At 25.3% G+C, this 14,920-nt stretch overlaps 2 protein-coding genes across 2 annotated transcripts; both read right to left on the reverse strand.

Moving 5' to 3' along the window:
- Positions 1-628: 628 nt before the first annotated feature.
- LOC132926485 (uncharacterized) lies at positions 629-3,846 on the reverse strand. The gene is made up of 8 exons (XM_060990853.1): positions 3,457-3,846; positions 3,103-3,300; positions 2,972-3,031; positions 2,462-2,638; positions 2,201-2,362; positions 1,872-2,116; positions 1,595-1,754; positions 629-858 (listed from the first exon to the last, which is right to left on the reverse strand). Exons 1-8 carry the CDS (start codon positions 3,635-3,637, stop codon positions 719-721), a joined length of 1,323 nt encoding a protein of 440 aa, XP_060846836.1. The 5' UTR covers positions 3,638-3,846; the 3' UTR covers positions 629-718.
- A 7,189-nt stretch (positions 3,847-11,035) lies between these two features.
- Positions 11,036-12,300, reverse strand: LOC132925891 (E3 SUMO-protein ligase KIAA1586-like). The gene is made up of 3 exons (XM_060990247.1): positions 12,072-12,300; positions 11,706-11,857; positions 11,036-11,572 (listed from the first exon to the last, which is right to left on the reverse strand). The coding sequence occupies exons 1-3, from the start codon at positions 12,298-12,300 to the stop codon at positions 11,036-11,038; spliced, it is 918 nt and encodes a 305-aa protein (XP_060846230.1).
- Positions 12,301-14,920: the final 2,620 nt, after the last annotated feature.

A 14,920-nucleotide genomic window follows, 5' to 3' on the forward strand; every position in this document is an offset into this window, starting at 1 on the left:
TTTCCATAGTAGTAATATTTTGTTTTATTTTATCAATATATTATATATGTATGTATTTTTTAATATTTATGTAAAATATTAACATACATATAATATATGCTCAATTAAAGTAGGGAATATAGCACCCCAATTCTGAAAATAGCACTTACAATTTTGTGGCACTCATTAATAATTAAATTAATTAATACTTATGTATTTATTGTTGATAATATTGTTAAACACATTATTAAACATTTGATTATTTATTGTAGATATAGCTGTTAATAGTGGTGGGAGAAAGTAAAGTTACTCATAATTGTGCACAATCCTCGATTCTAAGATTAGGTAGGTGACTAAAGGGCTTCATCAGCACCCAACATTTTTCTTTTGAAATAGCCTCTACCATATTAATTATTCAAATAATAAATAATTATTGTATTTAAATTAATTCCAATGATTATTTATAATAAAAATATATTGTGTTATTATAGAAAGGAAATAATAAAAACTTAAGACAATACAAATTGTAAATCACTGATCAGTTTATTATATAATATAATTTATATTATATATATAATTAATAAAATAAAAAATATACTTAGTGGTACACTTGACCACAAATATTACAATTTTAAATATTAAGTGTAAAACAAAAATAAAAGCACTTCATCATTATATAGTAGTTACTTACTACAATAGTTATAAATAAATAGTTACAATAGTTACAATAGCTAGATAATTAAAATGATGGTTCATTAGACGGGGTCAGTAGATTTTTTTTCGGCTCCCTAAATTTAGCTCCAGAAATAAATGTCCTTATAGGAGTTTCAATGTCAACAGCATCACTTAATTTGAATTTTTTCATTTGTTTTATTGCATCTGAAAATAATGACATTTAAATGGAAAAAAATGAAATGAACAACCATATAAATATTGATCAATATATATTAAATATATTTATTTATTATTTATTAATTTGATATAAAGATTATATATTAATGTTGTTACTATACTATAATATAATTAGCATAATATATAATACCTCAATGTAATAACATTAATATACATGTTATATAGCAATATCAATGTGGAAACAAATTTTGATAAATATTCAGTTAATCATTTCAATTATTTGGCCTAGCATATAATAGTAGCACAGTGAATTAATACTGCAAGAAAGTTATAGAATTATATATATCAATAGGTGAACACAATAAAGACAAGTTACATATTTACAATTTTATAAATCTAGATTCATTAATTTTAATTGAAATATTCAGTAGTATTTAAATGTACTCTATACGACTTTAACTAGAATACTATTTTACATTTTTAATATTGTTGTTCAACATCTCATCATATAAGGACAACCACTCACCATTGCTATAATATGTTATAGTTATTTGTTTAATACATTTTGATAAAGACACAAGTCAATTTACTATAGTAATTTAGTTTTTTAATATTGACAAAATACAAAATTAATTGTAATATGATATTATTAGCTAATAACTTTTTTTTATAAAATAAATGTTTATTCATTTTTGTAAACGTTTATTTAAACTAGAGAAAGAATAGTTTGAAATTCTATTTATTTTAATAAAAAAATTCTCACCAAATATGACTGTACATGTAGCCAAGGTATAGAATACTTTCTTTTTCTTCAAACCTTTGTAACTATATTTCTCAAGTAGTGCATCTTTAAATAGTTGTCTCATAATAATACGTACAGTACTTGGTAATGTACTACGTGAAAAACGTTTGAGCTCTGCAACCTGGACAGAATTTTCATCAATTTATTCTTTAGTTTTAATTTATATAGGTATTATATAGTTATTATACATAGGTATTATATTTGTACATAGACAGCATATTCAGATTTTTATTTTTACCAGTTTTATTCTGAATTCTTTATTAGTTGTAAGTTTTCTTTCAAATTCATCTAGTTCATCTTCTGATTCCAATGGAAGATTTGACAGTTCCGTTTGGAATATATTTTCAGTACTTTTTTCAAACGATGAATTTTCAAATCGACTTGGTTCTAATAATATATCGTACATTTTATCCACCTTCTCATTTAATGAATTAATATCATATTTGATATTACAGATAGTTCGATTCATTTTATGAAGAAATTCTAAATTGATTAAAATAAAATTATACTACATAATACATTCAAAAATTTAACATTATTATTGAATTGAATTTATATATTATTTACCAAGTATTTCATTATGTGCAGATATTTGTTGTGATTCATTTGGAGTAGATACTGACTGCTGCAAATCTATTTTAGATACATTAGAAATCTTAAATGGTGATGATGATGTGTTGACTATACCAATGAAAGATTCATCAATAAAACGTGTAACCCCATCAAGATCTAACAAAAATAAATTAAGTTAAAAATACATGAATTTAATGCAATTGGTTTATAAACTTGGGATATTTTATTCAAAATATATCCTAATGTATTACTTACCAGTTATTTCTATTATCTTATCCGGTGTAGAAATTGGACTCATCATATGGCATGTTTTATTGAAATTTAATTTTTTTTTTACATCATTCACAGTAGTTTGATCAGTGTTGGATATATTTGAACTATTTGAAGATAATATTGTTGGAAGAAGCTTTATAGCAGGAGAATTTGGAGTGCCTTGAAAACAATAATTTTTTCATAATATACTATTATAAACATATTATAGTGTTTTAACAGTTTCTTCCCTTACAATTGGATTCATATTTTTACATGCTTATATACTATGTAGAAATATTTAATATACATCATAAATTAATACCATATAATAATACTTATAATTCTAATATAAGTTAGTTAAGTTTCATTTCATTTGAAATATATAAATAAGATATAAATGAATAGTTAATTTTTTAGTATTTGATTAAATTTTCTGATTATTAGTCAGATTTTATTTATATTTTGTTATTTAATTCCATATTAATGTAGTTAATTTTGTCAATTACAACTTACCAGATAATACAAGAACAGTATCTGCTAGTTTATCTGCCTTGTTAAAATTGCCATCATCGACTAAAAATATATAGTGTTATAATAAAACTTGAAAAATTTGATAAACTTAGCAATAACATGAATTAACTAACCAAAAAAATCACTTGGAGATGATGGACTCCATAAAGCATCATTCGCTTTTTGTTGCATGATTTTATCCTTTTTTTTAGGATTTAATGTAGATTTCATATTTTTAGTTTCAGACATTTTAGATGGTGTGTCATTATTTGTTGATAAGTCAGACGTATACTCTGCCTTTTTAGCTTTCTCTCTAGCTAAAGTATAATTATCTAAATAAAAATAAATATATTTTTCTAAATAAATAATGTTATGTAAATAAATATATTATAATATAATCATCAAGACTAGAGAAAATATAGGTCATATTATAATATAATGAATTAATGAATAATATTCAAAGTTAAAAAGTAAGTTATAGTGTATACCTCTATCTTTTCCCAATTTACGAGCCTTTAAAAAGTCAAAATCAATTTCATTTGGTTTTACTCTTTTTTGAATAAATTTTTTTGAATTTTTTTTTGGCCAAGCACATTTATTCTTATTTAGCCAGTAGGCCGGTACTACTTCAACTGATCGGTCGTCAATAAATTCTACCACTGACCACATTTCAAATAGGTATACTGAAACCAAGTACAATTCCCAAAAATAAATAAGAATATTATTAATTAAATATTGAACACTTATAAAAAATGAAAATAGTTAATTTTAGATGAAAACTATAAAATTAAGTAGACATATACTATATATTTACTTATTATTTTTATTATAACCAGATAAAAAGAAAGCAAAATAAACACATATTATGTAAATATAGATAATAATTATATACATGGGTGCATTAATAAAATTATGATTAATATTAAAATAGACACAATTTGAAATATATAATAGTAATTAGAATAATAAGTACTTAAAAAATAATTTAATACAGTATAATATAATGATGATCTGAATTTTGCAAGGTTCCTTAATTTTAAGATGAATGAATAATTGGTAATACAATTAAGTCATTATTATTAGATGGTAAAAGAATCATTTTTTTTTTAATATCTTTAATATTATACTTATGAAGATTATTAGATAAATTTTTAACAACATAAATATCTAATTCGCTAGATTTTATAGGTTTGATAAATAACTCATTTTTTTGATCAAATATTTTACAAATAAGGATCACTTCTTCTGAATTTTCTTTCTGAATGATGTTGAAAACTTTTACTATTTTTTTTTCTCGAGTCAAGAAGTATGAATCTCTTTCTAGATGTGTTTTAATAGTCATGCTTTTTAATATCAATGTGGTAAACTGTTTTCCTTTTATTGAACCTGATAATGTAGGACCGCGGGTATGAAGTCCAGAAAAATAAGGAGCACAATTTTTAGGTTTAATGTTAGACTTTAGTAAACAAATTTCTCTATATCTTTTGATAATTTGTTCCAAAGGTTTATGTGGTTTTCTTAGCATTCTCTTTAAGGAACCCATGTAATTTTCAAAGGGGAAAGCTGAACAATTATCTAATGGCCCAAATTTTTCATAATCATCACCTAAGTGTGTTAATCCATGAATGTTATGCGAAATGAGGTAACGGCCATAAATTATCTCGAAATCTTTCACAAAACTGTCTAATAATTTACGTGCAACATCTATGTACTTCAAATGATCAGGACTTAATAAAATAATCATTGAAATACTTAAATTAAAAAAATGATTCCAGTGTTGATCTTTTAATGATGGTTTAGTGACTATTATACCATAATATAGTAAGAACATACGAAATTCTGTTGCTTTCCACCTATTTATTTCATCTAGATTCCTAGGTTTTCTAGCAAATTCACAAGGCATTTTGTTTTTAATAATTTGAATGTAACTAGATATTTCTTTTATCTTCCAAGATGGATAACGAACTTCAAGAGGCCCTTTCATCCATAATAGTATTAGTTTTCGAACAGTTCCTAGACATACCAAGTGCATATAATCAAGACAGAATCCAGTCGTTATATTAAAATTGGGCAAAGTTGCTAAAATAGAGACATTTCCAATATGATATTCCTCTTGAGTTTGCAAAACATAATTATCATGAGTTCGCTTGGGTGGACAGTTAGACGGCAAAGTGTATGGAAAACAAATTCTATTTGATAAATATTGTCCTTCTTGCTCACACCTAGAGCAAGAAAAAAAACCTGAATGTCCTTTAGTTTTTAAAATAAAAGATTTTGCAGGCGCATCACAACAAAAAGCATCTATAGAAAAATTATACTTTTTATTATTTATATAAATACCACTTTCACTTAATATTTTTGCCTCATCTACAAACTCTTTCAGGAAATCATTACTATCAATGGGTTTTACTTGCCCACAATAAATCCCAATTGGAAACACTTGATTGTTATTTGGTCGGATATACGCAAGAACAGGCCAAAATTGTTCAGGACTACTTTTAAAAATTGGTAATCCATCTATTCCAACAACAATCTGAATCATATCATAATCAAAACAATCAGGGATATTTTGTTTAATTCCATTCAATATACCAAAATGGTGATATTTTCCAGGTTCCACAGCACGACAATTTGAAGTGAATTTGTTTGTACTTAATATAGTTCGTGAATCAATAGGCAAAGTTTCAAAACATTTATGATGTTTTAATAATTTTAATAATGCATTAAGTGCATTTTGAGAAATGTTAAATGAAACTGCCCACTGAGCAATTAAAGAACTAAATAATGATAACTGATCAACATCATCATTAAAATAAGTTACATCTTCATTATCTGTGTTATCTTCATTAGAAGACAAAGCTGACGATGAAAAGTGATCCAATTCTTTAAAATATTCATTTTCATTTGTGATTACAGTATTTGCTAAGACAGAATCAATGGCTGTAGTTGAGGAAGTTGATACATCATTAATAGTAATAAGAGTATTATTTGATTTTGGAAAACAAGGTTCAAAAACTAAATTTGATGTTGATTTTTTTTTAACATTAATTAATTCCATAGGTATTTCTACCTCCTCTTGCACCCTTCTTCTTTTTGACCGGTCACTTAGGCAATACTTTTTTTTGTAAGACATCCTAACCTACACAATTAATGAAAGTAAATCAAAATAAGTACCTACTATTACTACTATTGAATGGGCCATATGATAAATATCAAAATTAATTATTATAAATTATAATATACTTTTCAATCTTCAATCTCAATCTACTACATTTTGGTCATACTAATTTGAGAAGTTTAAAAATAAAATAGAAAATAATATTATTAATATTCATATTATAATTATATAATACATTGTATTATACTTTTCAAGTAGATTAATATATATTATTCTCATTTATATTATAGACACCTAACCTACCCAAGAATTATATAAAAATAAATTATTGTATATACAGGATACAGGAAGGTATCTTATTCAATATGATATAGCCTACATACATAGTTAATAATATAAAATAATACAATTAAATTTATATAATTTATTCAAATTATATAAACTTTATATAATATATAACTATGTATTTTGTAGTCCTTTTTATTTAATAGTCACCAAGATTATACTGTATTAACATAATAATATATTAGATACTTCTAATTAATGTAAAATTGAATACAAATTTAAGTATGTACTATTTAGGTGATTCTGTGAGAATTTATGTGCTACCAATTTACAATAATAATATATATAAGCAATGCAAATGAAATATTTAAACATACCTATTATTAGGTAAATGTTATAAATTATAATATATTATAATATTTATACATAATGTGCTGTTTAGTAAATTAATGTATACATTAGGATAGGTATATATACTTTACTATAATTTTATGTATATTTAATATTAAAATAAAGTAAGTAGGTACCTACATATTAACATATTTATTTATTGATGATTAATATTAGATATAGTTATGGTGACCAGATATACTCCTTTTCGTAGGACAGTACTCTTTTTTGACGTGTGTCCTAGTGTCTTTAACATAAGTGTTAAGCACATTGTACTCTTTTTTTTAAAAAAATTATGGGCTAATACATGTTTATGTGTTTTTACTGTTTTTTATAATTTGATTATTAATTTATATTTTATGGTTCGACCTAAAGCATTCTTATTGGTTGGTAGCACGATTTAAGATATATACTAAATCGTATAGGTATACTTAAGTTTTACACTTAGTATTTTTACCTTTAAAAAATAATCTACACTTTAGTTTAAGTTTGCTATAAATCAAAGTATTTTCATCATAAAGACACACACTAAATGAATTGAAATTATAATTTCAAATAATTGGTTTTTATAATTGAAAATAATAATAAAATAAATAGAATAATCAGATGAAAAAAAAACAATTTTTATAAAAGGAGATGACCTATGGAAATATGGGTACAACGGGTAGAATAGTATACGCATTGGGCAATTACGACAGAGAAGGAGCTAAGTTTTAAAATGTACTTTTTTTAAAATGATTATACCTATCTGGTCACCATAGATATAGTGCGTGTTGCAATTAGCCATTAAGTAGTTATAACAGTGTACTAATCAATTTATTTTAGTATTTACTAAATTACAATACATTTTATTTAAATATACATATCATAAAATTAAAAATTTTAGATAATCAAATAAAATTACTTACCAAGCAAACGAACCAACAAACCACAAACGCATAAACGAAAATACAAAATCCGAACAATATGTTAGGCAACGGTACGTTCAACCGACAAACGCGCAAATGAAAAAATGGCAGAGACGCCGAGTCGCACTAGTCGCAGTCACTTTAATAATTAATAAATTATGGTCTGTGGAAGATAAGCACTAAACAGTAATAAATAATAATATAAATATAAACTGTAATAATATTGTCTTATGTTGTGACGAGACGGCGCGGCGCAAAGATGATTATTACTGGGAAAATACCAAGTCGTCGGGGTAAAACCACTATTATTGGTTATCGCATTTCTATTATTATTCAACGCCAAAGAACATAGTTGAATGTTTTCATGTGTGTATGGGCCATGGGTTCATATAATATATTATAAGTATTATATTTTTTGATCATAATTTTTATAACATAGGTATATAATTATAGAGGAATCTCAATAACTCGAAAACCTCGATAATTTGAAGAAATAAACTATGTCATTTAGACATAACTTGCAGAACATCTATTAATTCTATTATTATAAACATTAAATATTAATATTCTATGTTCCAAATATTTAAATGTACTACACGTACTGCAATGACGATTTATTATCGTTATAATATTTACTACAGTTTGAGCACGCCGAAATTAATAATAATTTAATTAATTATTGTATCCTTATATTATAATTTATAATTATTGCTTTACAATAATTGTTATTGTTATCGTGCTATTCGTATTATTATTGGGATTAATTTGGTATACTACTAATTAATTTAAAACTATAATCAATATAATAATAGTTATTATATATTATTAAATATAAATAATGCATATGGTATTATAATATATTATAGTAATATAATTATATAAATATAATATATATATAATAACATGTATAAATTCGTAGTGTTATATAAATAATCCAATTTCAATGATATTATAATATTTTTTTCGGAATATTATTTTATAATTTCGTTTATGATATCTTATTAATAACATATTCAAAATATTTTTAAAACAATAAATTTCTTATAATATAATAATAATATACTCGTAATGTTATTATATCATTTCATTTTTATAGTTATATTATTAACATATTTAAAATATCATTTAAACAATTCATTTATTATAACGTTATGATATCATATTCAGAATATTATTTTATTATTCTCATTATAACGTTACACTATTATTATTTTCTTAATATTATTTAACAAAATCATTATTTGATAATTTATAATTATTTATATTATAATATTATTTTTTTAATGAAGATATGATATTATTAAAATATTAACATTACGAAAATGCTATCTGGGAAAATGAGTTCTTTAGAAACTGCAATCATGTCAGCTGTGTGGGGTTTTTTGCTTAGTCGATTAAACTTTACAAGTAATAAGTTACAAAATGTCAATATTGATTGTTTGGATGTACTTCAGTTATATGATAGTTTAATTAGATTAATAGAACAGACTCGCGAAAATTTTGATGATTTTGAAACGGAAGCATTAGAAAAGGCAGTCAGGAAGGATTACAAAATAACTACAACAAGAAAAAAAAAGCGAAAAATTTTCCATGACGAATCTGAATCTGAAGATATAAATTTATCGGCACGAGACAGTTTTAAAATACATACATTTATTCCCATCTTAGATAAATTAAAAACTGAATTAGAAACTAGGCGACATGCATATGATATTTTCTGTAAACCATTTACATTTTTAACGCAAATTAAGGAATTGGACAATCAAGAAATTAGAAAATCGGTTAAATTACTTCAAAACATTTATCAAAATGATGTAGAATTAAACGATTTTATAAATGAAGTGTTACATTTAAAAGCTCATGTCGATGTAGTCTCTATAGGGGAAAAACACAACTTACTTGGTCTTCAAACATTTCTATATGAAAAAGACTTAACAAATATTTATCCAAATATAGAAATAATACTACGCATTTTTACTTGCACAGCTGTCACCAATTGCTCAGCTGAAAGATCGTTTTCGTGTTTAAAAAGAGTAAAAAATTACTTACGTTCTACTATGACTCAACAAAAAATGAACTCACTTGCGATTCTAAACATTGAAAATCAAATAACTCGTCAGTTATCATTTGATGAAATTATAGATAGTTTTGCTATAGATAAATCAAGACGCAAAATTATTTAATTATTGTACAAATGTACCTACATGCAAAATTGTAATAATATTTGTATTAATATTTGTTTAGTTGGCAAGTATAAAAAATAAAAACCTAAACACAATTTTTATAGTTTTGTTTTGTTTCATTGAACACCCCCCCCCCCCGGGAGCACGCCAATGTAGGGGCGCTAGTGTTGTAATGCGATGCCTAGGGGCGGAAAAATGGTAAGTCCGCCCCTGTTGCTGTGTATGGTTTTATTTAAAAACAATTACATGAATGAAATGTAAAATAAAATATATATTACAAGTATTATAGGTAACTTACTGTAAGTGTAAAATAATAAATCTTTAACATTTTTTTTTTTTTTTGTAAGGAAATTAAAAACAATTACATAAAATTTAAAATAAAATAAATAATAAAAATATATATTAGAACTGTGAGTGTAAAATAATAAATCCTCATTTTTTTTATAAATGTCTTTAAAATTAATTTTTTATGTATACAACTAAATGGGGCCTCTGGGCTCGAATTGGGAAAAATTAAGTAGAGGAGCTCAATCCAACGATTTAAAAACTGCGTACCAAGGGCGAAATTATTTAACATAGACCCGTGGGAGGGATTTGCCCCCTACACCCCCTCACTACAACTCCTACCTTACATACATTTTGAATACCACTTTTCAGCAACACATTTTTAAATCCATACAGGTATTGTTGCCGCCATAGAATAATATAATTCCGTCACGCCGTATTAACAATATTTTATTTATCAAAAAAGTGCTACATATTATTGTATATTTCTTTGGTATAGAAGGTGCCAATATTTTGTGATTTTTTATATATTTGCACTTTTTCATATCTATATACACCTTTTATTATACCTGGTTTTTGGCATTTGGATTTTGGAACCGGCATTTTGGTTTATTATAGACATTTTTTACTTGTTGGGCCAAAAGGGCCGTAATTTGTTTATTTTATTATTATATCATATTTAAATTTGAGTTACCATTATTTATTATAGAGTTATCTATTCGTCTTAGATTTAAGTATACACACAAACATATTATACACACTTACACACCACTACACTACACCACTCACTAGTATTTGCGCGAAGTATTTTGGTAACCGGGCGCACGGCCTATACAGATATAAATATAATATATTTTATTAAATAATAATATAATATCTTAGAAGAAGAAATTAATATTTATTGTTTTTTATTAAAAAGAGACCACATATTTTGATAAGTATGTTCTTCATCGTTTACATTTCTTTTTGGACAACATACTTCGTCAGCTGATCTATTACCACTGCGTATCCAAGATGTAACATAACAGCTTGGTTCAAATAAATTAACAGGAGGACCAATACAGTGTATATATAATAACGATGACATGTTTGTAGTTGACAATGCATTTCTTTTTGAAGTAACAATGTTATTCATAGAGCTGAACACACGCTCACACTCTGATGACGATATAGCTACCGTATTTATTGCATCTAATAAAGGTTTTAAATCGAGTATTTTGGAACTATCCTTAGTATCAATAAACACGCGAAATCCTCTTACAGACGAAATTTCATCTACTTGAAATTGTTTTACTAATCTTCTTATGTTTTCATCACCATACAAAATATCACAATCATCTGGCCAATTTTTCAGATCTAAATAATCTAGATCTTTGAGTAGTTGTGTATACTTTTCTTTAAATTGATTATCATTTACTGATGAAACATGCGATGCCTGTGTTGTGAATAGCCGACTTCTTACATTTTATGCAAGGATTCTAAAAAACTGTGATTGAATGATTTTTGGAATTGATTTATTGGTTGCTAGTTTTACATTTTTAATCTGATTTGGCAAATGCACCATTAACTTCTTTAAACTTAGGTCCATGGTTTTCTGCCATAGAATCAAAAATTCGAATTGTTCGATCAATACAACCATTTGCTTCTGATAGACTTAAACATCTATCTTGGAGTAATAATGATAAATCAGCTAATTCAGTTAAAGCGTCATACATAATACCTAAAATATAACAAACAATATCATAAGATTAAAAATATTTAAATAATAATTGTTGGTACAAAATATTAAAATAAATAATAAATATATTAATATATTATTACAATAATTACATAATTAAACATTGTACAATCATTTATAATTATATATAAATGTATAAAATTGTGTTTCTGTCATAAAATGTATAAACTATAAATTAAAATATTGATTTACTCACCTAAATTACCAACAAACTCTACGGAAGCAACTATTCTCAATAAACCTGAATACTTAGACCTTTCTTTACTGTTTATTAAATTGTCTATGGCAGAATTAGAAAAATGTTTGTTTAATGCTTCAAAATTGTTCCATACAGCTTTCAAAGTTTTCTCACTTGAGGCTACCCATCTAATGGTAAATATTTTTCCAATTTTCATTAAATTTTGCTCTAAAGACGCAGCACACATTTTTAATTCATTTGAGTTTTTGGTGACTGGTGGTATAAAGAGTATAATTTTTCAATAAAAAATTAAAAATGATTGATTGCATTTATTTCCTTTAATGTGTCACATACAGCCAACTCCAAGCAATGGTTACAACAATGCCAAACAATTATTTTTGGGTACATTATTTTTAACTGGGTTCCAACACCAGATATTCTACCTAACATTGCTGAAGTCCCATCGCTAACAAATGCAACAAAATTGTTTTTCAGGTAGTCATCAGTTAAGCCATACACTGCAAGAGTTGATAATATGGCATTTTTTATTGAGTCTGCTGATGTATTACTCAACTCAACAATATCAAAAACAAATGTAATATTTTTATCAGCAATTGCAGTTCTCAAACAAATGACCAACATGGTTTTTTGACTAAGTGTGGTCGACTCATCTACAATGATACATATTTTTCTATTATGTTCAATTATATGGACGGCGCGCGGGTAAAAGGGAATAAGTCAATTTTGGCCATATTTCGATTATTACGCCATCTAGAAGAAAAAATAATTCTATGTAATTTAATGTCGAAAATAAAAATATTGTTTGATTATTTTCTTATCTTAGTCCGCGGGAAAAATGAAACAAGTCATAATGATTATTTTTAATGCGCGGGTAAAAGGGAATAAGTCTTATCAATAAAATAATGTTCGTATAAAATGGAACAAGTCGACTTGTTCCATAATTCGCAGTATTGTCGTAACATAGATGATAATAATAACATAATAATAACGTCATTATTGTTTATTGTTATTTTCTGAATCTAATAATAACTTAAAATCTATTTGTTGAGTATTATGTGTTTAATCATAATTAATTAGTGATAATGAATATTATTATGATCCTACTAGTTCTGTATTTGTCATCTGATTCGAAAATTAAGTTGTTTGTATTAAAAAATATTACTTATTTCATTATTTTTAAAATGAACAAACCAGCTATATCTAAAAGAAGTCATTTATTATTACAAAACACGTATTCTGTTGTTACTAAAAAAGCAAAATTTAATCGGCAGTTGAATTTTGAGTCTATTCCCAAAAAACTTGAGACTAATAAAGTAAGTCATTATTTTTAAACATAATTTGAAATATATTATATAGCTTTGGTACCTACCATTTTTTATAAATATATTGTTTTTTAATATATTTATTCTTCTTAAATTTATATTTTTTTGGTAGGTAGTTGATTATAGTTTGATATTGTCAAAAGGCAATCTCAAAAAACATGAAGAATTTGAATCTTTTAAGATAAAAAATGATATAGAAAAATGTGAAAAATGGTTATATCAGTTGGAATCGACATCTACTCCATTGGAAGAACCGTACATACTAAAAGTCCATTCACCAGTATTAGTACAACACCATAGTATTGTACAATTCAGTTCAGAGGTAAAATATTTTTAGTTAACCTACAATAATTAGATAGTTGTTCTACATACTTTTGACAATGCCATGAGTGAATAACATGTTATTGTATAACAAATAAGAATAACGATAAAATCTATGAATATAATCTACAGTAGAAGTATTAAGTTTATGTGTTAGGCATTCAAAATTCAGTCAAATAATAATTTATTTTCCATAAAAATTCAAAAAAAAAAATATATATATATTTATAGCTACTTATTATTAGTTTTAGTAATATCGTGATAATACTATTATGAAATCTATAATAAATTTTTAAATAAATAAGAAAAGATTAACATTGATGTTATTTAAACTAAAGTCTAAGCCCTGAGGTATCCATTCTTCATAATTGTTAACAAATAACACTAGGTTGAATTTATTTTTATTTTAGTGCGCCAATACAAATTATACAATATTCATATTTATTATTAAAATTAATATCAATTTATTTTTTTTGACTCTGCTATAGAATGATGATGAGAATGTTGATGATTCAGATCTTGATCCTACCTATAGTCCACCTAACCATGATGTACCTGATTTGAACTTCGATTATAATCTTAATACCGAAAATCTAGAAACTACTACATTACCAAGAAAACCTGACACAGTTGATGCTAATGTTGAAAACATTGAAAATAGACCAAAATCTAAATCCAGAATAATTAGAGCTGAAAGAAAATTAAAGCGTAATTCAGGGAAGTCATATGTCACAGAAAGTGAAAAAGAAATACCTGAAAGAAAAATGGTACAATTGGGTAATTGTCGTTTAAAATGTGCAGAAAAAATTAGCCAAGAACATATTCAAAGATTGTTCACCAAATATTGGCAAATGCAAGACAGAAATAGAAGAGCTTCATTTTTAGCTGGACTAATTAATTTTCAACCAAAAAGTACTGAGAGAAAGAGACGATCTACTCCAGAAAAACAAAAAAAAAGGTCGATAACTTATAATTATCAAATACCATTTAATGATGAATTAATTAAAGTCTGTAAAGCATGTTTTTTAAAAATATTTGGAGAAAGTTTGAAGTTTATTTGGACAATTTGCCAACAAAAAATTACAACTGGTATAAACAAAACTACTCCTGACAAAAGAGGTTGTCATCCACCTTCAAATAAAAAAACACCAGAAGACATCAAATTAGTAAAAAGAAGTCTCAAGTCTTTACCTGCATATGAAA

This window comes from Rhopalosiphum padi, chromosome 3, assembly GCF_020882245.1.
Source record: "Rhopalosiphum padi isolate XX-2018 chromosome 3, ASM2088224v1, whole genome shotgun sequence".
Lineage (NCBI taxonomy): Eukaryota > Metazoa > Arthropoda > Insecta > Hemiptera > Aphididae > Rhopalosiphum > Rhopalosiphum padi.